The sequence below is a fragment of the Choloepus didactylus genome, chromosome 23 (assembly GCF_015220235.1).
Source record: "Choloepus didactylus isolate mChoDid1 chromosome 23, mChoDid1.pri, whole genome shotgun sequence".
Classification (NCBI taxonomy): Eukaryota; Metazoa; Chordata; class Mammalia; order Pilosa; family Megalonychidae; genus Choloepus; species Choloepus didactylus.
In genome coordinates this window covers 493,405-518,597 of record NC_051329.1, presented here as the reverse complement: position 1 = coordinate 518,597, position 25,193 = coordinate 493,405, and the positions used below count along the sequence as shown (strand labels likewise).

At 42.2% G+C, this 25,193-nt stretch overlaps 1 protein-coding gene across 5 annotated transcripts in view; it reads right to left on the bottom strand.

Annotated features, from left to right (window-relative positions):
* The window catches only part of GOLGA3 (golgin A3), an 80,732-nt gene that overhangs the window by 39,590 nt on the left and 15,949 nt on the right, over nt 1-25,193 (bottom strand). For all 5 annotated transcript variants that reach the window (XM_037817005.1, XM_037817009.1, XM_037817008.1 and 2 more), the window contains exons 5-9: nt 24,246-24,910; nt 23,615-23,726; nt 20,699-21,005; nt 7,832-8,034; nt 2,277-2,414 (exon numbers count right to left, since the gene is read on the bottom strand). In XM_037817005.1, the coding sequence (XP_037672933.1) occupies nt 2,277-2,414; nt 7,832-8,034; nt 20,699-21,005; nt 23,615-23,726; nt 24,246-24,910 (1,425 nt within the window). The remainder of the gene's footprint in view (nt 1-2,276; nt 2,415-7,831; nt 8,035-20,698; nt 21,006-23,614; nt 23,727-24,245; nt 24,911-25,193) is intronic.

The window sequence follows — 25,193 nt, the reverse complement described above, 5'->3', positions numbered from 1 at the left end:
GTTTTGGGACGCCACGAGCCATACCATATAAGACAGTGAACTTAACCGATAAATGTTGTGTGTGTTCTGTCTCCTCCATAGACTGGGCATTCCCACATCTCTCTCCCTCTCCTTGGACCTCCCCACACCCTGAGACGCAGTAATATTGAAATTAGGCCAATTAATAATCCTACAATGGCCTCTAAGTGTTCAAGTGAAAAGAAGAGTCACATATCTCTCACTTAAAATCAAAAGCTAGGAAATAATTACGCTTAGTGAGGAAGGCACGTAGAAAGCCAAGACAGGCTGAAAGCTAGGCCTCTCGCACCAAACGGTTAGCCAAGTTGTGAATGCAAAGGAAAAGTTCTTGAAGGAAATTAAAAGTGCTACTCCGATAAACACATGAATGATAAGGAAACAAAACAGCCTATTGCTGAAATGGAGAAAGTTTTAGTGGTCTGAATAGAAGATCTAACCAGCCACAACATTCCCTTAAGCCGAAACCTAATCCAGAGCAAGGCCCAAACTCTCTTCAATTCTGTGAAGACTGAGAGAGGTGAGGAAGCTGCAGAAGAAAAATCTGAAGTTAGCAAAGGTGGGTTCATGAGGTTTAAGGAAAGAAACCATCTCCATAACATAAAAGTGCAAGATGAAGAAACAAGTGCTGAGGTAGCAACTGCAGTTAAGTTATCCATAAGATCTAGCTAAGATCATTGGAAAAGGTGGCTACATTAACAACAGATTTTCAACGTAGATGAAACAGCCTTCTACTGGAAAAAGATGCCAGCTAGGACTTTCCTAGCTAGAGAGGAGAAGTCAATACCTGGCTTCAAAGCTTCAAAGGAAAGTTGACTTTCTTGTTAGGGGCTAATGCAGCTGGTGACTTTAAGTTGAAGCCAATGCTCATTTACCATTCCACAAATCCTAGGGCCCTCAAGAATTATGCTACATCTGTTCTGCCTGTGTTCTATAAACAGAATAAAATCTGGATGACAGCACATCTGTTTACAACATGGTTTGCTGAGTATTTTAAGCCCACTGATGAGACTTACAGCTCAGAAAAAAAAATTCTTTTCAAAATATTACTGCCCACTGACAATGCACTTGGTCACCCAGAAGCTCTGATGAAGATGTACAGAAAAATGAATGATGTTTTCCTGCTGCTAACACAATCCATTCTGCAGCCCTTCGATCAACTTTCAAGTCTTACTGAAGAAATACATTTCATAAGGCCACAGCTGCCATAGATAGTGATTCCTCTGATGGATATGGGCAAAGGAAATGGAAATCCTGGAAAGGATTCACCATTCTAGATGCCATTAAGAACATTCATGATTCATGAGAGAAGGTCAGAACAGCAACACAAACAGGAGTTTGGAAGAAGTGGATTCCAATCCCCATGGATGACTTTGAGGGGTTCAACAATTCCGTGGAGGAAGTAACAGCAGATATTGTGGAAATAGCAAGAGAACTAGAATCAGAAATGGAGCCTGAAGATGAGGCTGAATTGCTGCAATCTCAGGATGAAACTTTAACGGATGAGGAGTCACTTCTTACGGATGAGCAAAGAAAGTGGTTTCTTGAGACGGAATCTACTCCTAGTGAAGATGCTGTGAATGTTGTTGAAATGACAACAACAGATTGAGAATATTACATAAACTTAGTTGATGGAGCAGTAGCAGTATTTGAAAGAACTGACTCCAATTTTGAAAGAGGTTCTACTGTGGGTAAAATGCTGTCAAACAGCTCCACATGTTACAGAGAAATCTTTTGAGGGAGAAGAGTCAATATATGTGGCAAACTTCACTGCTGTCTTATTATAAGAAACTGCCACAGCCATCCATCCTGTCAGCAAACACCACCCTGATGAGTCCGCAGCCATCAACATTGAGGCAAGGCCCTCCACCAGCAAACAGATGAAGATGTGCTGAAGGCTCAGATGATGGCTAGAATTTTTTAGCAATAAAAATTTTTTTAATTAAAATACGTATGTTGCTTTCTTAGACATAATGCTACTGCACACTGAGACTACAGTATAGTGTAAAGATAACTTTTACATGCACTGGAAAACCAAAAATTTCATGTGAGACTCACTTTACTGTGACATTCCCTTTATCCTGGTGGCCTAGAACCGAACCAGCAAGATCTCCAAGGTCTGCCGGTGTATGTCTGTCTGTATACATGATGTATACATATGTATATGAGAAAAACACAGGCAATTTTTTTTTAACATTTAAGCAGTAGGACCCCAAACCAATTAAACACCGCCACTCCTCCCATCCCAGCTGAGTCTTTACCTCGATGCTCTGTAACTGGACAGCAATGCGCTCCTTCTCCTTAATGGACCTGTGCTGTGTTTCCGTCAGCTGGTGGGACAAGGACACGTTCTCAAGCTTCAGGTGCTCCAGGAGGCCTGCCTGGGTCATCTGTCCAACCTTCAAAGAGAAATAAGCCTCAAGGTCAGAAGGCTGGCTGTAAAGAGTGCCGGGAGCAGCCTGTCCTGAAGCCCACCCGTGTGAGGGTCTCTGAGAGAGGTGATGCGGGCTCCGCTATGACGTTCCCTTGGAGGGTGACTCTCCATGCACAGGGGCAACCCCACCCCCACCTGCGTCCCCGTGGACATCATGACATCACGGCACCCTGAAGCTCAGGCCGTCCAGGTCCTGTGTTCCTACATGGGGGCAGGCTGGAGCCCAGAGACCAAGGGTCATTACATCCCAGACTATAGTTTGTGGCGAGATCTATGCAAAAGTTCCCATTGCAGAGCATCTGCTAGTCCCTACAGGTGAGGAGCATTACCTGGTGACAAGGGCAGCTGCGGATGGAAATACATCCATAATGACCAGACCAAACACGTTCACACACACACATCCCTGGACATCACCAGGGCTGACCCCCGCTCTTCCTAGGAAGCAGCACTTAAAATCCAAAAAAAAGGTCTGAGTCCTATGTTATAAGTCAGGGCTCACTGTGAGAAAGCAGCCCAGCTTTACAGCACCCCAACAAAGCTGGCCCCAAGTAGCACATGGTTAGTAACGAGAAGCAAGGACCCAAAAAGAAATCAAGAGGCAGACTGGGGCCTTGAATGGATTGTCTATCGTGTCATTGCTGAATCCAGCTTGAGTATCCAAGATGCCCAGGTATGAGCAGAAACTGGATTTTAGGGCCTCAGCGGCAGCATCATGTACAAAAAGAGGACAAAGCTGACGGACGGCACTTCATGGCAAGAGGAGGACAAAGGTTACCTGCTCAAAACCCCTTCTCTTTATTTCTCAAGTGGAAATAAACCTGTGGTGCTGGGGACAGAAGGGGCACTTCAGGTACAGAAAATGTTTTGCAAAGCCTAGTTAATGAACACTGGTTCTAAAGGGTATTTTACAAAGCAAGTAAAGCTCTCAAAACTGCTACTCACTTTGGTTCTCCCTCTATTTTTGTCTTCCAAATCACCTGTCTTACTAATGTCTTGATACATAAATCTGATTTACAACTTTAAATATTTTATGCCCCATATAAATGTGCTATAGCTACAAAACTACATTAATTTGTATAACAGCTTATTTCCAAGTATGTTTTAAATAGACTAAATATTTTTCTGTATGGTCCTTTGACTTAAAATATATATAATACAAATTTAAGAAAACTTCATATACTTGTGAACTTTAGAGTTACAAAAGTAAAGGAACATTTATAGTAGAGTACTTTATATCCTCTACTTGAAAAATAAAGTTTCGTTGTTGTTTTTTAAACTTACTTTAAAATAATTTCAAACTTACAGAAAAGTTGCAAAACCAAAACAAAACTCACCGAGAAGTCCAATACATAAATAAAGTTTGAAAACATATGCTATATTTTAACTGAGGAAAAAAAATAAAAGAAGGAAACTACAAAGCCTATTGCTGAATTTTGTTTTAAGTAAATGCACATTAACTATAAAATAAAAGCAGGCAGGGGAACCAACGCCACCCAGCACTGGCTTGTCAAGCTGAGAAGGACCTGATCAGTGGGAAGGAAATCCTATTCCGAATTGTGAAAGATCTCGCTTCCTCATTAATCACTTTTCTTTTCCCTCCATAAAACCTTTTTTTGATTCGTCCTCCCAAAGGCCAAATACTCTTCTGGGGAAAAAAACAAAATGAAACAAAAAACCCAAGTGAGTCTGACCCGAGGCTCCATCCTCAATCGTCACAATCAGTCCAGTCAACTCAAAGCAAGTACACGCCAGCAAGGGCCTGTTCTTCCTGAGTGTTTCCAAAGCGTGGGGACTACGAGGCTGATGTGGGCCCAGTGGGAGATGGCTGAAAGGGACCCAACACTCATTTTTACTTTGTCCATTGGAGTATTTTTTCTGAGGAACTGAACAGACATAAGCTTCTCCTGTATGCAGAACCGAAGGTTGATGTGGGCTGTGCTCGCCAGCAGCAGGAAAACAAGAGATGCTTCCTTCCAGATGCAGGGAACAGGGCAGCTCACCCTGGAAATCTGGTTGTCCTACACCCCGAGTTCACGCAGAGCAGGAAAGGCAGCCCCACCAGGGAGGCACCGTGCTGCACCTGGGGCACTGGTTGCCCACCGCAGCCAGGGCCCTGGCCACCAATTCTGGGTTCACGAGGCAGCAGCACTGGAACAGGGAGGGTGACACACAGGGAACCCAGAAAGAAGTGGATTTAGAGTACTAGATTCAAATAGCAAAAGTTTCCCTTCAGAAGAGGGATGAAACTTACTATTCAGAGCCAGGAACAATGGGAAGTTCCAAAGAGGTAGATTTTAGATGTAAAAACACTCAAGCTGGAAGTTAGCCAGAAACAAAAGGACAGATTCTGTATGGTCTCACTAATATGAACAGACATTAATGAACAAACTTTGGGAGTTAAAAGCTGACAACACAGGCGACCAGGAGATAGAAAGAGGGCAGAGATCAGCCATTTGATGCTGAAGGACTACAGAATGTTTAGGATTGACTGCATAGATCCAGAAATAGATAGCATAATACTGTGTGATGGTAGCACGGTATTGTAAGTACACTGAACAAAGATGTCTGTGAGTAAAGCTGAAAGAGGTGGGATAGGAGAATGTATGACACCAGAGGTAAAGATAGATGATAAAGACTGGGACTGTATAACATGGCAAAAACTGGAGTGGCCAATGACTGTTACTAAATATATAAATATAAAAATGTTTTTGCATGTGGGAAAGCAAATGAATGTCAACCATGTGGAAATTTGAAAAAGGGATGGTATTCAGGAAAAAACATAATCAAAGCAAACTGGAGTCTATGGTCAACAGTAACATTGTAATATACCTCCATTAAATGTAACAAAGGCAATATGCCAATGCTAAATGTATATGAGAGGGGGATATAGGGGAGGAATATGGGATTCTTGGTAGTGGTGTTATTTGCTGTCCTTAGTAGTATATTGTATTGTATGACATGTTATTTTTCTTTTTATCATTTTTTCTTATTGCTAAAAAAAACAATTTTCCTTGTAGTAATCAGTATGTTCAAGTGCTGATTGTGGTGATAAATGTACAACTTTATGATGATACCATGAACAACTGATTGTACACTGTGGATAAATGTATGGTATGTGAACATAACTCTAAAATTGTAGGAAAATATATATATATAGGAGTAAAAGTGTTGGAGAAAACATGGTGAGAGGGATGATGCCTCACCAATACGGACTAACTACAATGTGTAAACTCAGAATTGAATCTTAGAACATAGCCTAACGTGGACACAATAATTGTAACAGTCCCTAGATTGTAAGCTCTTACAGCAGTTAACTCCATCCCTGAATTGTAAGGCCTATCTTTAAACTTTGAGATGCTGATCCCCTAGTGTATAACCTGATTGGTCTCTGGAACAATGCATATCTCTGAGACACCTGAAACTCAGAGCTAGAGCTCGGCAGATATGAATGTCAGTATTAGTGCATAAAGCCACTGTCAAAAAAAAAAAAAAGCTGAAAAAGAGCCCAGACTTCAATTAGTGATATGAATGAAGCAGGTCTGGTTAAGACCAGGGCAAGCCAGGCCAAAGGGTAAAGGTTGAAACTGATTGTGTTTTAAAACTTCAACTTTCATATGAGACCAAGGGAATAGGTATCTATTTGGTACAGGATCTAAATTTTCTAAATGGTACAACTCTACAGTCGATTTGTTCAAACACCACAATTGCATGGAACTTTGAATAGGAAGTGAGATACGGTAGGTTAGTATAGGCTGGAGTGAAATAGTGACACATCCTAGAGTAATTTGGGCAGATAATAAACAATATATTTATAGCCTTCCCCTCCCCAGCCCCGAGGATCTGGGGGAGGTGCGGATGTGTTGGACATCCTCACCTGGACTGGTGTTGATGTTGTCACAAACATTGGGACTGGCGGTTTGATGTGCTGAGCCCTCGAGCATGGGACTTGCCCTTATGAAGCTCATTACCACAAAGGAGAGTCTAAACTTGTATGTAACGGTGCCTAAGAGTCTCCCCCTGAGTACCTCTTTGTTGCTCAGATGTGGCCCTCTCTCTCTCTAACTGAGCCATCTCGACAGCTGAACTTGCTGCCCTCCTCGCTACGTGGGACCCGACTCTCAGGGTGTAAATCTCCCTGGCAACGCAGAATATAACTCCTGGGGATGAATGTGGACCCGGCATCATGGGACTGAGAGTATCTTCTTGACCAAAAGGGGGATGCAAAATGAGACGAAATAGTTTCAGTGGCTGAGAGATTCCAAATGGAGTCGAGAGGTCACTCTGGTGGACATTCTTATGCACTATATAGATAACACCTCTTAGGCTTTAATGTATTGGAATAGCTAGAAGTAAATACCTGAAACTACCAAACTCCAACCCAGCAGTCTGGACTCCTGAAGACAATTATATAATAATGTAGATTACAAGGGGTGACAGTGTGATTGTGAAGACCTTGTGGATCACACCCCCTTTATCTAGTGTATGGATGAGTGGAGGAATGGGGATAAAAACTAAAGGACAAATGGGGTGGGATGGGGGGATGATCTGGGTGTTCTTTCTTCATTTTTATTTTTTATTCTTGTTCTGGTTCTTTCTGATGTAAGGAAAATGTTCAGAGATTGTGGTGATGAATGCATAACTATGTTATCATACTGTGGACAGTGGATTGTATATCATGGATGATGGTATGGAGTGTGAATGTATTTCAATAAAAGTGAATTTAATAAATAAAAAACAAAAAACAAAAAAACACTCAAGCTGGAGCAGAAAGACCCTCTAGCAGGAGGGAAACTTCTGCACAAGGCAGGAGTATGGGCTAGAGGAGCGGCTGAGAAATTTTTAAAAAGTTGATCTGTGAAATCTAAAACCAAAAACCAAACACCTTTCTAATTTAGGGAAACAATACTGCTCCACACAACATGGCAAGGGTAGCCCAGCAGGCCCCTGTGCCTGCCCTGCACAGGCACACACGCCCTGCAGCCTCACCCGTATGTGGGCCACCTCGCCCTGCAGCCTCACCCGTATGTGGGCCACCTCGCCCTGCAGCCTCACCCGTATGTGAGCCACCTCGCCCTGCAGCCTCACCCGTATGTGAGCCACCTCGCCCTGCAGCCTCACCTGGACGTGAGCCACCTCACCCTGCAGCCTCACCTGCATGTGGGATACCTCACCCTGCAGCCTCACCTGCATGTGAGCCACCTCGCCCTGCAGCCTCACCTGCATGTGAGACACCTCACCCTGCAGCCTCACCTACATGTGGGCCACCTCGCCCTGCAGCCTCACCTGGATGTGGGACACCTCGCCCTGAAGCCTCACCCGTATGTGGGCCACCTCGCCCTGCAGCCTCACCTGCATGCGGGATACCTCGCCCTGCAGCCTCACCTGGATGTGGGCCATCTCACCCTGCAGCCTGACCCGGGCCTCCTGTGCCAGGGCAAGCTGCTGCTGGTACCACTGCCGGATGCTCTGCAGAGATGCAATCTCCGTCTGGGAGGCCTTCAGCTTGCTGGTCAGGGCTGTGCGCTCCAGCTGTACCTGTTGTAGTTGGTTCTGCAAGGCTGTCATCTGCTGTCTCAAGTCATGCACTGAAAGCAAGCAAGCAGAGCGAGCTCAGACTGGCTGTACAACAGGTGAGCTGTAGCTCTACTCAAAAGGCTGACACAAGTTGGCCTCACTGCAGAGGGCACAATACATTTCCTCGAAACAGGTGTGGGTGCTGCCACCCCAGTCGCTGAATGGCCTTGCAATGCCAATCAGCCATCGGGATTCTGCAAGGGCATCTGTGTCACTAGCTATGCGCTGAAGCCCCGGGTCTGTGTGCACAGTTGGCGCTCGCTGACAAGGGGGGCAGGGGGGAGGGAGAAGAGAGGAGACAGGAAGGCAAAGACAGCCCTAACCAGACGCACACAAAATCAGTCACATTTTTTGAAATTAAAATTACTGGTCAATACTGCATCTCTCTGCAGGGAGCCTGAGGTATACCCCAAATCAAGCATATCGATATGCCCGCAGCTAACGTATGAATGTTAATGTTGTGCTGTGAAGTAAAGACCTTGAATACCTGGTGAAAGTTCAAGCAGAATTTTGCTGCTGAATGAGCTCAGTACAGGTAAGGTCTTGCAGCCTGTTGATCTACAAAATTATTTTGGTGCTCAGAATTTTGGGATTGTATAATTTTAGTTAAGGGATTAGTTATCATAAAATGCTAAAAGACTAAAAAATTAACAGCAATTAAAGCAGAAATAATTTTGCTTCTTAGCTGGCTTGTTATTTTCTAGTATTAGATAAAATTAGCCTTGTCACATCATTTCTCACTTTTTTTAATGTCATCAGAACTCAAACCTAGTTTCACAAACCTTATATGTCAAGACACGGAGTTATAAGACCTTTGTCCTCCCCATCAGTTTCACCAAGTGTGTTGTTCTCCTTTCTCAGTGTTCCCAGATGCCTGAGGGATGAACCAGACCTACCTAAGCTTACGTGGAAGATTCAAAATGTGTATCACGTCTGTACCCCTTGGGCTACGACTTTCAATCTCTCACCCCCACTTCACTCTCTGCTTTCTATTCTTTTTTCAGTCCTATGTTTTTTCTTTTAATTTTGATTACAGTAACAGACACACAACCTAAAATATCCCCCTTCCACCACATTACATTCACAATGCTTGCTACCACCACCACCCCCAATACCAAACTCTAAATCAACCCAAATAGAAATTCTGCACAATTTAAGCATTAACTCCCCATTCTCTACCCCCAACCCGGCCCCAGGTAGCCTATATTTTAGATTCTGACTCAATGAATTTTCTTGTACTAATTGTTTCAGATCACTGAGATCATACAATATTTTTCCCTTTGTGTCTGGCTTACGTCACGCAGCATGATGTCTTCAAGGTTCATCCACGTTGTCTAATGAACAGGAATTTCATTCCTTTTTTATGGATGAATAATAATCCATTTCATTGTGTTCACCACATGCTGTTTATCCGTTCACTGGTTCACGGACACTTGGTTTGCTTGACCTTTTGGCAATTGTGACTAATGCTGCTATAAACATCAGTGTGAAAACATCTGTCCAAGTCCCTCCTTTCAATTCCTTTGGGCATATACCTGGAAGAGGGACTGCCAGGACATACGGTAATTCTATATTTAGCCTCCTGAGGAATTGCCCAATTGTCTTCCACAGCGGCTGCAACATTTTACACTCCTACCAGCAATGAATGACAACCTCTCCAACACTTCTAATTTCCTTTTTTTCAACAGTAGCCATTCTAGTGGTTGTGAAATTGTATCTCATTGTGGTTTAATTTGCATTTCCCTGACGGCTAATGACGTTGAGCATCTTTTCATGTGCTTTTTAGCCATCTGTATATCCTCTTTTGAGAAATATCTATTCAAGTCTTTTGCCCATTTACTAACTGTTGTTTGTTGTTTGTCTTTTTATTGTTGACTTGCAGGATTTCTTTATATATTCTGGGTATTAAACCCTTATCAGGTACAGGGTTTCCAATATTTTCTCCCATTAAGTAGGTTGTCTTTCAACTTTCATGATAAAGTCCTTTGATGCACAAAAGTTTTAAATTTTGATGAGGTCACATTTATCTATTTTTTCTTTTGTTGCTTGTGCTTCGGGTGTAAAATCTAAGAAACCATTGCCTAATACAAGTTCCTGAAGACGCTTCTCTATGTTTTCTTCTAGGAGTTGTATGGTCTTGGCTCTTATATTTAGGTCTTTCAACAATTTTGAGTTAATTTTTGTATAAGATTTGAAGTAGGGATCCTCTTTCATTCTTTTGCATATGGATATCCAGCACCATCTGTTGAAGAGATTATTCTTTCCCATTGAGTGGACTTGGCAGCCTTGTCAAAAATCAACTGGCCATAGATGGGAGGATCTATTTCTGAATTCTCAATTCAATTTCATTGGTTTACATATCTATCGTGTGCCAGTATCATGCTGTTTGAATTACTGTAGCTCTGTAACAAGCATTAGACAGGAAGTGTGAGTCCTCCGCATTTGTTATTCTTTTTCAAGATGGGTTTGGCTATTCAGAGCCCGTCGGCTTTCCAAATAAATTTGATAATTGGCTTTTCCTTTTCTGCAAAGTAGGCTGTTAAAATTTTGATTGGGATTATACTGAATCCGTTAATCACTGTGGTAGGATTGACATCTTAACTATATTTAGTCTTCCAATCCATAAGCATGGAATGTCCTTTCATTTATTTAGGTCTTCTTTGATTTCTTTTAGCAATGTTCTGTGTACAAGTTCTTTATATCCCTGGTTAAATTTATTCCTAGATATTTGAGTCTTTTCATTGCTGTTGTAAATGGAATTTTCTTGATTTCCTCCTCAAATTGTCATTACTAATGTATAGAAACAATACTGATTTTTGTGTGTTGATCTTGTATTCTGCCACTTTGCTGAACTCATTTATTAGCTCTGATAGCTTTGTTGTAAATTTTTCAGGACTTTCTAAATATAAGAACATGTCATCTACAAAGAGTGAAAGTTTTACTTCTTCCTTTTCAATTAGGATGTCTTTTATTTCTTTTTCTTGCCTTATTGCTCTGGTTAGAACTTCCAGTACAATGTTGAATAACAGGGGTGACAGCGGGCATCCTTATCTTGTTCCAGATCTTAGAAGGAAAGCTTTCAGTCTTTCATCATTGAGCATGATGTTTGTGGTGGTTTTTTCATATATGCCTTTTATCATATTGAGGAAGTTTCTTTCCTTCTATTACTATTTTCAAAAATGCTTTTATCAAGAATGGATGCTGGCTTTTGTCAAATGCCTTTTCTGTGTCAACTGAAATGATTATGTGGTTTCTTCCTTTCATTTTGTTAATGCGGTACATTACAGTAATTGATTTTATGTTGAACTACGCTTGTGTAACTGAGATAAAACCCACTTGAGCATGGTGTATAATTCTTTTAATAGCTGTTGGACTCAATCTGCAAGTATTTTGTTGAGGATTTCTGTATCTACAATTGTAAGAGAAAATGGTCTGTAAATTTCTTTTCTTACAGTATCTTCACCTGCCTTTGTTATTGGGGTGATAATGGCCTCGTACAATGTATTAGGTAGTGTTCCCTCCTGTTCAATTTTTTGGAAGAGTTTGAGCAGGATTGGTATTAATTCTTCTTGGAATATTTGGTAGAATTCATCTGTGAAGCCATCTGGTTCTGGGCTTTTCTTTGTTGGGAGGTTTTTGCTGACTCATTCAATCTCTTTGCTTGTAAGTGCTCTATTGAAATCTTCTTTCTTGTAATGTCAGTGTAGATTGTGTGTTTCCAGGGATTCGTCCACTTTGTCTAGGAGTCTAATTTGTTAGAATACAGTTGTTCACAGTACCCTCTTATGATCCTTTTGTTTCTGGGGGTCAGTAATAATGTCCCCCCATCATATCTGATTTTATTTACTTGTGTCTACTCTCTTTTTTTCTTTGTCAGTCTAGCTAAAGGTTTGTCAATTTTATTGATCTTCTCAAGGAACCAACTTTAGCTTTGTTGATGTCTCTATTGTTTTTTTCTTCTCTACTTCATTTATTTTTACTCTAATTTTTGTTACCTCTTTCCTTATGTTTGCTTAGGGTTTAGTTTGCTGTTCTTTTTCTAATTCTTCCAAGTATGCAGTTAGATCTTTGATTTTAGCCCTTTGTTTTTGTTTTCCCAACTTTTTATTACAAAAAGTTTTTAACTTACAGAGAAGATAAAAGGTTGTGCAGTGGGCACCATATGCTCGTCACTGGACTGTACGGTCAATGTTTTGCTCTATTTGCCTTATCGGGTATCCATCCCTCCACCCATCCCCTCACCCCTCACTGAGGTAACAACCACACAACTCAAAATTCTCTCACTTTAACCATTTCAATAAAATTCAGTAGGATTAGTTACATTCACAATATTGAGTTACCACACAGTACTCTTCTTTAGTTCCTTCAGGTGTGCCGTCAGGACTTTGCTTTTAGCTCTTTCTTTTTTTTAATAATCATATTTTTTATTGTGGACTATAATACATTCATATAGAAGTGATAACTTTCCAACTGCAATTTAACAAGTAGTTAGAAAGCAAATTTCAAAGAATATTATGGGCTACAAATCTACTATTTCAGTTCTTTCCTTCTAGCTATTCCAGTACCCCAGCAACTAAGAAACAGAAAATTATATAGAGATTAAGTATTCATAATCAATTCCTTGTTAAATCCTATCTTGTCAGTTGCTACCCCTTTCTCTAGTTTAATCAATTTCCCTATCTTCAGGGAGGTCTAGGCAGTGACCACCCTAACCTGTTCATGTTGCAATGGAGTGTCAACATTATGGGAAAAGGGGACACATCTGGTTGATGTTCTTGAAGAGGCTATTGCCTCTGGGTTAGGGGACTTAGCTGGCATAGGAGTTCTCTGGAGGATTTAAGTTTCTGAAGAATAAACTCAGTGAATGAAACTCTTATAGAGTCTCAGATAGGGATCCAGGTATTTTTTGGGTTTTTTGGGACTACTGTAGACTTGGGCTTATCATACTGTGGCCATTTGGCGTATCCAGCTGAAGCTTACGTAAGAGTAACCTCCAGAACAGCCTCTTGACTCTTTTTGAAATCTCTTAGCCACTGAAACTTTATTTTGTTGACTTTCTTTTCCCCCACTTTGTTTGTTTTTGATGTAAGCATTTATGCTATAAATTTCCCTCTTACAACGGCACTTCACTCCATCACGTTTTTTTTTCTTTTTTTATAAAAACACAACACACGTTGCATTTTAATGAGAAAATAATTACATACTTGCATTGAATGCCTCACAATCACTATAAAACCAAAGCAGGATAATAACATTTAAAGTGGTTAATACAGGAAAGCCAGATAAAGAGGATAATTTTCAAACACAGTATTGCTGCTTTTTTCCCTCCTCCTCCTCCAAAAAAACAAAACAAAAGTCATTTGGGTAAAGAGCAACATAAAATCAAAATTGGCAGCTCACTGAATGCTGAAAATTCAGGAGACTGGCTCTGTAACTAAAACTGGATATAGTCAACATTTCTAAACTTACGCTATATTTTTTCAATGTATGGTTTAATTAAATCCATCCTTTGTTGGAAAAAAAATTTTAATGATTTGTCTTCAGAGACAAACCAACACTGGTGTATTGTTCCTCGTTACACTTTATATATAAAGGTGGGTGTGGGTGTGGATATATATGTGGACAATGAACTCTATTCTGCTCTATGTGGCTGTCTGAGGTCGGCAGCATGCACAGGGATAGAGACAGGGAAACTGCACTGCATCCCCCAAGTAAAACACAGCCCGGCCTCCCGCCACTGACAGTCCCTGTTTCCCTAATTTCTGGTTGAGAAAGCCAAGGCAGATCACACAAGTTTTGATAAGTTGTCTTCTGTTTTCATTTGTCTCAAGATATTTACTTATCTCCCCTGTGATTTCTTCATAGATATATTAAGAGTGTGTTATCTAACTTCCATATTTGTGGATTTTCTAGTCTTTTGCCTCTTATTGATTTCCAGCTTCATTCCATTATGATTAGAGAAGATGCTTTGTATGATTTCAATCTTTCTAAATTTATTGAGACTTGTTTTGTGACCCAACATGTGGTCTGTCCTGGAGAATGATCTATGTGTAGGTGAGAAGAATGTACATCCTGCTGTTTTCGGGTATAATGTTCTGTATATGTCAGATAGGTCTAGTTCATTTATTATATTATTCATATTCTCTGTTTCCTTATTGATCTTCTGAAATGTTCTATCTATTGATGAGAGTGTTGTATTGAAGTCTCCAACTATTAGTGTAGAGGTGTCTATTTCTCCCTTCAGTATTGCCAGTGTTTGCTTCACATTTGGGGCACCATGCTCAGGTACATAAATATTTATTACTGTTAATTCTTCTTACTGGATTGCCTCTTTTATTAATATATAGTGTCCTTCTTTGTCCTGATAACAGCTTTTGACTTAAAGTATATTTAGTCCAATATTAGTATAGCTACCCCAGCTTTTTTTTTCCCCTGGGGGGGGGTAGTTTGCTATTTGCATGGAATATCTTTTTCCATCCTTTCATTTCAACCTATTCCTGTCTTTGAGTCTAAGGTGAGTCTCTTGTAAACAACACATAGTTGAATCATAATTTTTTATCCATTCTGCCAATCTATGTCTTTTTACTGAACCATTTAATCCATTAACATTCAGTGTTATTACACTAAAGGCAGTAGTTCTTCAGCCATTTTGTACTTTGGTTTTTATGTCATATCTTTTTTGTCTCCCTTTTCCTTTACTGCAGCTTACTATTCTATAAAGTCGATCTTTTGTTATGTATCTGACTGATCCCTTTCCCATTTCTGTATATTTATTAAATATTTTCTTTGCGGTTACACTGAGGTTTTTATTACACATCCTACATCTATACCCTATTAATTTGAAAAGATACTGTGCCAGTTTGAATGTATTATGTCCCCCCAAATGCCATTATCTTTGATGTAATCTTGTGTGGGCAGATGTTATCAGTGTAGATTGTAATTCTTTGAGTGTTTCTGTGGAGATGCGCCCCACCCATTCAGGGTGGGCTTGATCAGTGCAGCTATAAATGAGCTGACAGACAGAGGGAACTCAGTGCAGCTGTGCGTGATGTTTTGAAGAGGAGCTACAGCCAAGAGGGACACTTTGAAGAAAGCACAGGAGCTGCAGATGAGAGTTTGAAAACTGCTGTTGAAAGCAGACTCTTGCTCCGGAGAAGCTGAGAGAGGACAAACATCCCAAGTGCAACTAAGAGTGACATTTTTGAGGAACTGCAGCCTAGAGAGGAACGTCCTGGGAGAAAATCATTTTGAAACCAGAACTTCGGAGCAGATGCCAGCCACGTGCCTTCCCAGCTAACAGAGGTTTTCCGGACACCATTGGCTATCCTCCAGTGAAGGTACCTGATTGCTGATGTGTTACCTCGGACACTTTATGGCCTTAAGACTGTAACTGTGTAACCAAATAAACCCCCTTTTATAAAAGCCAATCCATCTCTGGTGTTTTGCATTCCGGCAGCATTAGCAAACTAGAACAGATACCAACTTAGCTTCAATAGCATACATGTTCTCTGTTTCCATATTCCTTCATTTCTACTCTTCAGATTGTTTTTGTCCCATATTACATCTTTATATTTTGTGTCCATTATCATGAAATATGACTTTTTCCTGTTCAATTGTATTCTGACTCTTATTAAAGAGCAGAGTTGTAGATTGAGGATACAGTACTATTGGGTTTGCATTTACCCTTTTAGTTACCTTTCCTGAAGATCTTCACTTCTTCACAGTACTCCAAGCAACTCCTGCCTCTCTTTTCCTTTCAACCTGAAGGACTCCCTTTAGTAATTCTTGCAGAGCAAGTCTTTTGTTGATTAACACTCTCAGTTTCTGTTTATCTATGAATATTTTAAACTCACTCATTTTAAAGGGACAGCTTTGTCAGATAAAGAATTTGGGGCTACAACTCCCAGGGGTGTAAATTCCCTGGCAACGCAGAGTATGACTCCTGGGGATGAATGTGGACCCGGCATCGTGGGACTGAGAGTATCTTCTTGACCAAAAGGGGGATGCAAAATGAGACGAAATAGTTGCAGTGGCTGAGAGATTCCAAATGGAGTCGAGAGGTCACTCTGGTGGACATTCTTATGCACTATATAGATAACACCTCTTAGGCTTTAATGTATTGGAATAGCTAGAAGTAAATACCTGAAACTACCAAACTCCAACCCAGCAGTCTGGACTCCTGAAGACAATTATATAATAATGTAGATTACAAGGGGTGACAGTGTGATTGTGAAGACCTTGTGGATCACACCCCCTTTATCTAGTGTATGGATGAGTGGAGGAATGGGGATAAAAACTAAAGGACAAATGGGGTGGGATGAGGAGATGATTTGGGTGTTCTTTTTTCACCTTTATTTTTTATTCTTGTTCTGGTTCTTTCTGATATAAAGAAAATGTTCAGAGATAGATTGTGGTGATGAACGCGTAACTATGTTATCATACTGTGGACAGTGGATTGTATATCATGGATGATTGTATGGTGTGTGAATGTATTTCAATAAAACTGAATTTAATAAAAAAAAAAAGAATTTGGGGCTAGCAATTTTTCTCTTTCAGTACCTTAAATATATCATACTACTGCCTTCTCGCTTCCATGGTTTCTGATGTGAAATTGGCACTCAGTCTCATTGAGGATCCCTTGTATGTAACAAATCATTTTTCTCTTGCTGCTTTCAGAATTCTCTGTCTCTGGCATTTGATATTCTGATTTGTGTGTGTTTCAGAGTAAGTCTATTAGGGTTTACTCTGTCTGGAGTATGTTGTGCTTTTTTCCAGTTTGCCAATGCTGCCATTACACAAAATACCAGAAATGGATTGGCTTTTATAAAACGGGGTTTATTTGGCTACAAATTTACTGTTCTATGGCCATAAAAGTGTCCCAACCAAGGCATCAACAAGAGGATATCTTTACTGAAGAACAGCTGAGGGCGTCCAGGAACACCTGTCAGCTGGGAAGATACATGGCTGGCATCTGCTTGTCCCCGGGTGTGTTTCGGCTCCTCTCTCAGCTCCTGTGCATCCTTAGCTTAGCGTCTCCAAGTGTCCTTCTGTCCACAACTCCAAACATCTCTCCAAAAGTCTCTCTCAGCTGCTCCTGGGGCATTCTGTCCTCTCTTAGCTTCTCTGGAGCAAACTCTGGGCTAGCACCTCACAGCATCAGCAAGCACCTGGGTCTGTGTTGGCTCTTTTTAAAGGATTCCAGAAAACAAATCAAGACCCCGGCTGAATGAGTGGGGCCACACCTCCAAGGAAGTAATCTAATCAGAAGTACCACCTGCAGTTGGGTGTGTCACATCTCCACGGAAACAACCTAATCCAAATATCCCACAAGACTAGATTAAAACATGGCTTTTGGGGGGACATAATACATCTGTGCCGGTTTGAGTGTATTGTGTCCCCCAAATGCCATTATCTTTGTGGTCTTGTGTGGGGCAAACGTTTTTGGTGCTGGTTGGATTTGCTTGGAATGTGCCCCACCCAGCTGTGGGAGATGATTCTGATGAGATGTTCCCATGGAGGCTTGGCCCTACCCATTCGGGGTAGGCCTTGATCGGTGGAGCTATATAAATGAGCTGACTCAAAGAGGAAAGGAATGCAGCTGGGAGTGATGTTTTGAAGAGGAGCAAGCTTGCTAGAGAGGAACGTCCTGGGAGAAAGCCGTTTTGAGGCCGGAGCTTTGGAGCAGTTGCCAGCTGCCTTCCTAGCTAACAGAGGTTTTCCGGAGGCCATTGGCTATCCTCCGGTGAGGGTACCCGATTGCTGATGTGTTACCTTGGACGCTTTGTGGCCTTAAGACTGTAATTGTGTAGTGAAATAAACCCCCGTTTTATAAAAGCCAATCCATCTCTGGTGTTTTGCATTCTGCAGCATTAGCAAACTAGGACAACATCTAAACCGGCACACACTTCTTGGACATGTATATTTATGTCTTTTATAAGAGTTGGGAAATTTTGGGTCATTATTTCCTCAAATATCCTTTCTGCCCCCTTTCCCCTCTCTTCTCCTTTTGGGACACCCATGACATGTTATATTTGCATGCTTCATGCTGTCACTCAAGTCCCTGAAACACTGCTCATTTTTTTCTATTCTTTTTAGTATCTGTTCTACTGACTATGATTTTGATTCTCCTGTCTTTTAGTTTCCTGAGTCTTTCTTCTGCCTGTTTAAATCTGCTGTTGTATACCTCTAAGTGTATTTTACTCTTATTTTTGTGCCTTCATTTCCATATTTTGTTATGCTTCTTTTTAAACTTTCAAATTCTTATTTATGCTCACATATTTTCTTAATATCCTTCAGCTCTGTATGTACCATTAGTTTCATTAATTTATTTTATCCCTATTTTCCTTCATCTCCTTCAATTGATTTGTTTGAACTTCTTTGAAGTCTCCCCTCTGAAGTTTTAATTTGTTCCTTGACTGAGCCATATCTTCCCATTCTTAGTATGGCTTGTATTTTTTGCTGATGTCTGGCCATCTGGTTATTCCGATGGGTTTAACTCTGTAGGTCAGTTTCTCCATCTTGTCTGGGTTTTATTGTTGATCAGCTTTGTGTTAAGGCTCTTCTTTGACCCTGGGTCCAACTTATTCTGGACGTTTAGAGTAGCCCACATTTAACTGTGTGGATTTTCTCAGCTCTTGTGCACCTGATTCTTGCTCTGGATATGCAGTACAATTTTTAAGTTTGCAATTTTTGCATTGAATTGTTTCATTTCCAGGAGAGAGCTGCCTTTCCTCTGTTCCTTCTCTGGAAATCCTTATCTGTTCTCTGTTTGTTTTTGTGCAGAATTTTCTCCTCAACTCCCATGATTTGTTTAAATTCTCTCCTTCACTCAGTGTCCCCTTTTCATTACATTACATCCTTTCTCCATTCTGAACCATAATCTGGTGGGAATGACCACACCTCATGCCAGTGGATTCCTTCCCCTCGGCCAAAGTGGTTCAGGCAAGGCTGCATGGCCAGTTCAGAGCCAATGAAAAGTGAAGAGATGTTTACCGGGTTTATGGGGAAAAGCTTCTTTTTCCTCCTGAGTTGTAACCAAAGGAGACCCTCCCTGTCTCTGGACATCTGGAGCCACTGTTCTGCCACAAAGAAGGGCAAACCTGGAGCTGCTGGAGGGATCACCATGTGACCCCAAAGAGAAGCAGAGGAGCGACCCAGGCGCCGAGGACCTGGCAACACCTCTGGGGCCACCAGCCCGGATCTTAGGGCGCACACTTCTTCCCGACTGCTGATGTTTCCATGGGAATGGCTCATATCGTGGCACTCAACTGGTCTCTATTCACGTCCCTGGGAGGTGAAGGAACTCACATAAGGGCAAATCTGGGAAGAACTGTGGAGCTATGCAATGGCTAAGTTGCTCATGTTCTCCCTTGCTGGGAGTGTGCTGCCCACAGGGAGCAGGTGACCTCCGAGGCCCTGCACACCTGGGAGAGGCCCCTACGGGGGGAAGACAGCCCCAGTCCAGTGCTGGGCAGGAAGAATGAGTCTACCGCCCACTCTGGAGCTCAGTCAGCAGGCCCCTTGGCTGTCAGAACAAGCCACGTCCTCCAACTCAGCCTTCAACAGTAAAGTGATATTTTCTTTCATGTGGGACGTATTTATCTTATGAATCAATTTGACCAAAAACTCAAGAGCAGGAGTGTTCCTTACTGTGAACTTCCCCCAAGTCTCAACTAAAGCCAGCCAAGCTTCAGGATTTCCTTTTTGTTTAAGCCAATTTTCTGTCACTTGCAATGAAAGGACTGTTAACTGATTCAGCTATCTCAGTGGCAGGTTGGCCACCCCAGTTCTATTCAGCTAAACAAACATTTGCTATGCGGCAGCCACTGCCAAGCGCTCTGCTGGCCGTTGGCTGGATGAAGGCTCATCAGATGCAATTCCTACCCAGGAAGCTCGAACTCTCGATGGGAAAGGCAGACAGTAAACACAGTTAATCTAAAACAATGCAAAGACAATACAACTGATGCTGGAAGGAATGGAGAAAGCTTCGGAGAGGAGAGGGCATTTATGCTGAGTCTTGAATGATTTCAACAAGCAGTGAATGGGGTGGGAACTGAGAAGGAGTGCACCCCAGGATGAGAACAAGGCCCGAGGAGAGGGAATGCCACGCTGCCGAGCCACGCAGCAGTTGTCCGTGTGTGGCCTCCTGCCAAGCTCACTGTGGTCATCCTGTTCTATTTTATCCTCTCTTGCCCCATGGGTGACCCCTACAGGGGTCCAGCCAGACCAAAAAGCTGAAACTACTATAAGAATAAAAAGGGTTTAACCAATAATCAAAGTGTTGGTTTTAAGTATTTAAAATAGAATTGTGATTCTGTGGAGTAGGAAGGCAGCTCTATGCCCACAAGTAACAATGGGAATCTCGAGGCATAATGACTGGAAATGATTGCTATTGACTGTCAAGATTCCACAGTAAATTTCTCAACCTAAGTCATTTTCCCTGATGCATATGCAAAAATGTATAGAATTCCACGAGCTGAACCAGAAATCATATTTACTTTAGAAGGTAGACACATTCTGTGTAAATTATAATTTAATACCAAAAATCCAGCCCCAGAAATATCACCATAGATCAGTGCACCGATCAGATCAGGTGAATGCCACCACGAGGCTGAAACTCACTGAGCAATTTCAGAGGATTAAGGAAGGGAAAGTGGAAATGTGCACACCACTCACCCGTGCTGTCCTTACTGAGCATGCTTTTCTGCATGTCTTCCACTTTGGCCATGAGCCTTTGGTACTGCTCCTCTGCCACTTGCAGATCGTTGTTGGAGGAGGCCAGGCTAGCGTTTTTGGCTTCCAGCATGCTTTGCAGGTCAGTCATTGCTCGCTGCAGATCCCAGCAAGACTGCTTCAAGGTGTCTACTTCAGAGCTGAGGGAGTCCTGCTCCTGCTGGCTGCTGCGGCTGTGCTCGGCCTGCGCCTGAAGCTGCGTGTTGAGGGCGGCAAGCTGTGCTTGCAGCTCTGCCTTTTCCTTAAGTGCCTGGAGAGGACGCCAAACAGTCACATTTACTTTCAGAAAAGTCAGTCACTTCCACCCATAGTACAACAGGGCTGCTGAAATACAACCAACAATACAAAAAAGGGGCCCAACAAGATGAATTTTACATTAAAACAGACAGTTTGGTCAGTCTAGCATGACAGTTCTCCAAGTAGGCCAGAGAGGCGGGAGAAGACAGTGGAAAGCATGAGCTGGTTCCAGGTGCAGGAACAACCATGCAGTGGGACCTTGGGGAAAACCTGTGCACGCACTCCAATAAGTGCGAAAACACATATGTTCGAAACATAAAACCAAGTAAGAATACAAGAAATGTTGAGAGAGTCCTAAAAGATTAAAAAAAAAAACAACAGATTCACATCTGGGGATAAAGAAAAAAAAACAATAGAGAGAGGAAGGCAACCTCTACAGGACAAGCCTGCTAGAACGTTCAGAGCGGCTCTGAAAGACCCACATCAACCCAAAAACACAGAAGCCAGAGCAGCCTGAGGTGCGCCAGGTGCTGGGCAGCAGGGCGCACGACGGCAAGACTGCAGGGTGGAGCAGGGACTGGGCAGGAAGAAGTGTCTCAAGCGCTCCAGACCCAGGAGCAGCAGAAAACTACAAACAGAATACGAGCAAAGGGCAAAACGCCCCTTGCCCTAGTGTTATCCTGCCCATCCTAAAAGTCCACATAGGCATGTGAATGGGAATTTCCAAATTCAAAGATGGGCAATCATGTGCCAACAACCATACAAGGAAAACCTACATCATGAAGGCAAACAACAAATTCAACACACAGAAAAACAAACACCCAAAGAAAGCAAATTACCTGAGCAAAGTCAGTAAGATTTTAGAATAAGTATAATTAGTATCTTCAAAGAGATGTCAGAAAGTACTGCATCCATAACAACCCATATACACAACTAAGGAGCAAATGAGTGAGCTGGAAGAGTATGCCAGAAGAGTAAAAAGATAAAGTAAAACAGAAGCAAGCTAAGAATCACAGATTGTTCAAGGGATCAAATGTATAAATAAAGAGGGAATGCATTTGATGAAAGGGTTATGAAGTGAAAAAACTATATATAGTGAAAATTGCATATATGCAAAATCAACCTTGAACTCTCTGAAATCACTTTTTTAGTATATGCAGTTTTATGTACCCACAAAGTATTTGGTTCGTGTTCAAGGGCCAAGTTGTACCAAAAAAATACACTGAACACACCGTATTTAGCAAAGCAAGCTCCCCATGCTGGGAGAGGGAAGAGTGGCTCCTCTCCCACCTGCCCCTGCATTGGAGAGAGGCGGACCCCATTGCACCTGTGTGCAGGCTTCCGCTCACTCCCCAAACACATACAGGTGACTTCAATGGAACTTATTTACTCTAATTGTTGATAGAAAGATAAAAACCTAGCTCTCTGCTATCTAAAAAAGAGTATAAAACAAAATGTCCAAAAAAAGGCTGAAAATTAAGCAATGGAAAATGATTCACAAATGCTAACCACGTGTACCAGTTTGAATATATTGTGTCCCCCAAATGCCATTATCTTTGATGTAATCTTGTGTGGGCAGATGTTATCAGTGTTGATTAGATTGTAATTCTTCGAGTGTTTCTTTGGAATGCACCCCACCCAGCTGTGGGTGATGACTCTGATTGGATAATTTCCACGGAGGTGTCACTCTGCCCATTTGGAGTGGGTCTGAGTTGGTCACTGGAGCCATATAAAAGAGCTGACATAACAGAAGGAACACAGTGCAGCTGTGAGTGATGTTTTGAAGAGGAGCTACAGCTAAGAAAGACACTTTGAAGAAAGCACAGGAGCTGCAGATGAGAGACATTTTGAACACGGCCGTTGAAAGCAGATTTGCTCTGGAGAAGCTGAGAGAGGACAAATATCCCAAGAGCAACTGAGAGTAACATCTTTGAGGAACTGCAGCCTAGAAAGCAACATCCTGGGAGAAAGCCATTTTGAAACCAGAACTTCGGAGCAGACACCAGCCACGTGCCTTCCCAGCTAACAGAGGTTTTCCGGACACCATTGGCCATCCTCCAGTGAAGGTACTCAATTGCTGATGTGTTACCTTGGACACTTTATGCCTTAAGACTGTAACTGTGTAACCAAATAAACCCCCTTTTGTAAAAGCCAAGCCATTTCTGGTGTTTTGTATTCCAGCAGCATTAGCAAACTAGAACACCAGGTATAGCAATATAAACCTCATAAAAAGCAGAACACAGAAAAAGTATTAAAGGGGCAAAGACGACAATTTATCATGCTAGAAAAGGATATAATCCACTAAAAGAATTTAACTATTATGGACCTTTAAGAAGCTCACAGCACAGCTAGGAAATATTCAAGGCAAATACACAGGGAGATTCAAGGAGACACTAAGCCTTGCAAAATCAGAGTTGGAAAGCGAAACACACCTCTTTCCCAGGCTGACAAACCAAACCGACAAAAAAAGTAACGATAAGGGAAACTTGGGTAATACACTACCACCAATAACAGAAAGGCTTCTTCTCACTGACATTTATAAAACTTTGTACCAAACCAACAGGAACTATACATTCTTTTCAAAATCATGAAACATTACAAAATCAATCAAATATCCATTACCTGACTGGCCTCTAATGATAAAGCTTCCAGCTGTCCTTCAAGCCTCATTTTTTCTTTAAGAACCTGCAGCATTTCATCATGAGTTTCAGCAACAGAGCTCTCCAGGGATGCGCTGGAGGATAAAAGCACAATCGTCAGGGGCTGTGAACGTGACTTACCTGCCCTTTATGCTTCTCTGGTTTCCAAAGTCCACACATCTCTGCTGCTCTCCCCAAACCATTTAAATAAATAAATGAGTCACGTAGAGAGCTCAAGTGAAAAAATGAATGCTACCAATTAAAACTCCTGGCCACACAGTTGGGCATCTTCAGCCATCACAAGCCTGGAACGTCCTCTTGGGAATGTAAGCCCATGTAACTATCTGAGCAGTTTTAGAAAAATGTCTATATAAGTATTTAAAGATAGGATATTTTTATGTAGTAGACTCTTAAATCTACTTCTATTTCTTACAAAGCAGCAGAGCTGTCTATAATGAAATGCTAATGGTCAAGACTAAAGATAGACTTAGGAAAGAAAAAACTGTATCACGAAGGCGTGTAGCCAGATAGGAAATGAGCATGACGTCTGAGCTGCATCCAGAGATGTGTCTTTTGTCTGCCTTGTGTTTTTCTAACACTATACCTGCTCCTACCTGCTGGAAATGCTGTCCCTCCGGCTCTGCCCTTCTCCGTCAATCTCCCGCCTTTGACCGCGATGTTCGGCTGCCGCAGCCTGGAGGACGTCCTTAATCGAAGGAAACCGGCCCATGGCCTCCACGGTGATCTCCTGGCCATTGACCACATAGGAAGCCTCCCGACTGCCCACCACCCCTCGAATGGAGACACTGCTGTACGATGAGCTGTCGCTGTCGTCCCCATCCAGCCTCACCCCGGCCTCACTTCCGTCAGCCTCGGACACACCGTCTCCAGCCAGCAAGGCGTCCTCCAGACGGTTCTCGGCGTCCGGAGGCAGGCTGATCTCGGACACCACGGATGCCACGCCACTTCTGTTCTGCTTCACGGAGCCCCTGATTGGGTCAGCAGCCAGCATGTTCCCGCCAGAGCTCCCAGTGCCTGAATCCTCAGTTTTGTAATCAGCCAGAGACCGAATTTTGCTTGATTTGGAACTTTTTTTCTCTTTAGGATGAGCCAGGAGCCCTAAGCTGCCCACCTTCGGCCCCCGGGGAACACTGGTGCGCAAGAAGGAATATTCTTTTGTCATAGCCACGGCACTGGCCCTTGGTAGGTTTTCTGGATTTAGCATGAGCTCAGGATCAAGGGTGCTAAAAGGTCTTGTTTTAGTTGCAGGTTGATGGGACTGAGAAGGAAACACAGGCATGAAGATTATGTTTACACTAACAAGCAGCATTCTAAATGGCCCTCCAGAAGGGCCGTGCCCTCTTACACTCCCCACACACGGGGAGTGCGTGTGCTCAGCTCATCACGCCCCCTGCACTGGGTGCTACACATGGGCCTTTTAATCTTTCAGCCTGATTTCCCACTGACCCATCTAAAGCCAAAGCTTTTAACTACTGTGACTTTACAGCACTTAAAACTTATCTATTACAACAAGTCCTTCCTCACCATAACTTTTACAAAAT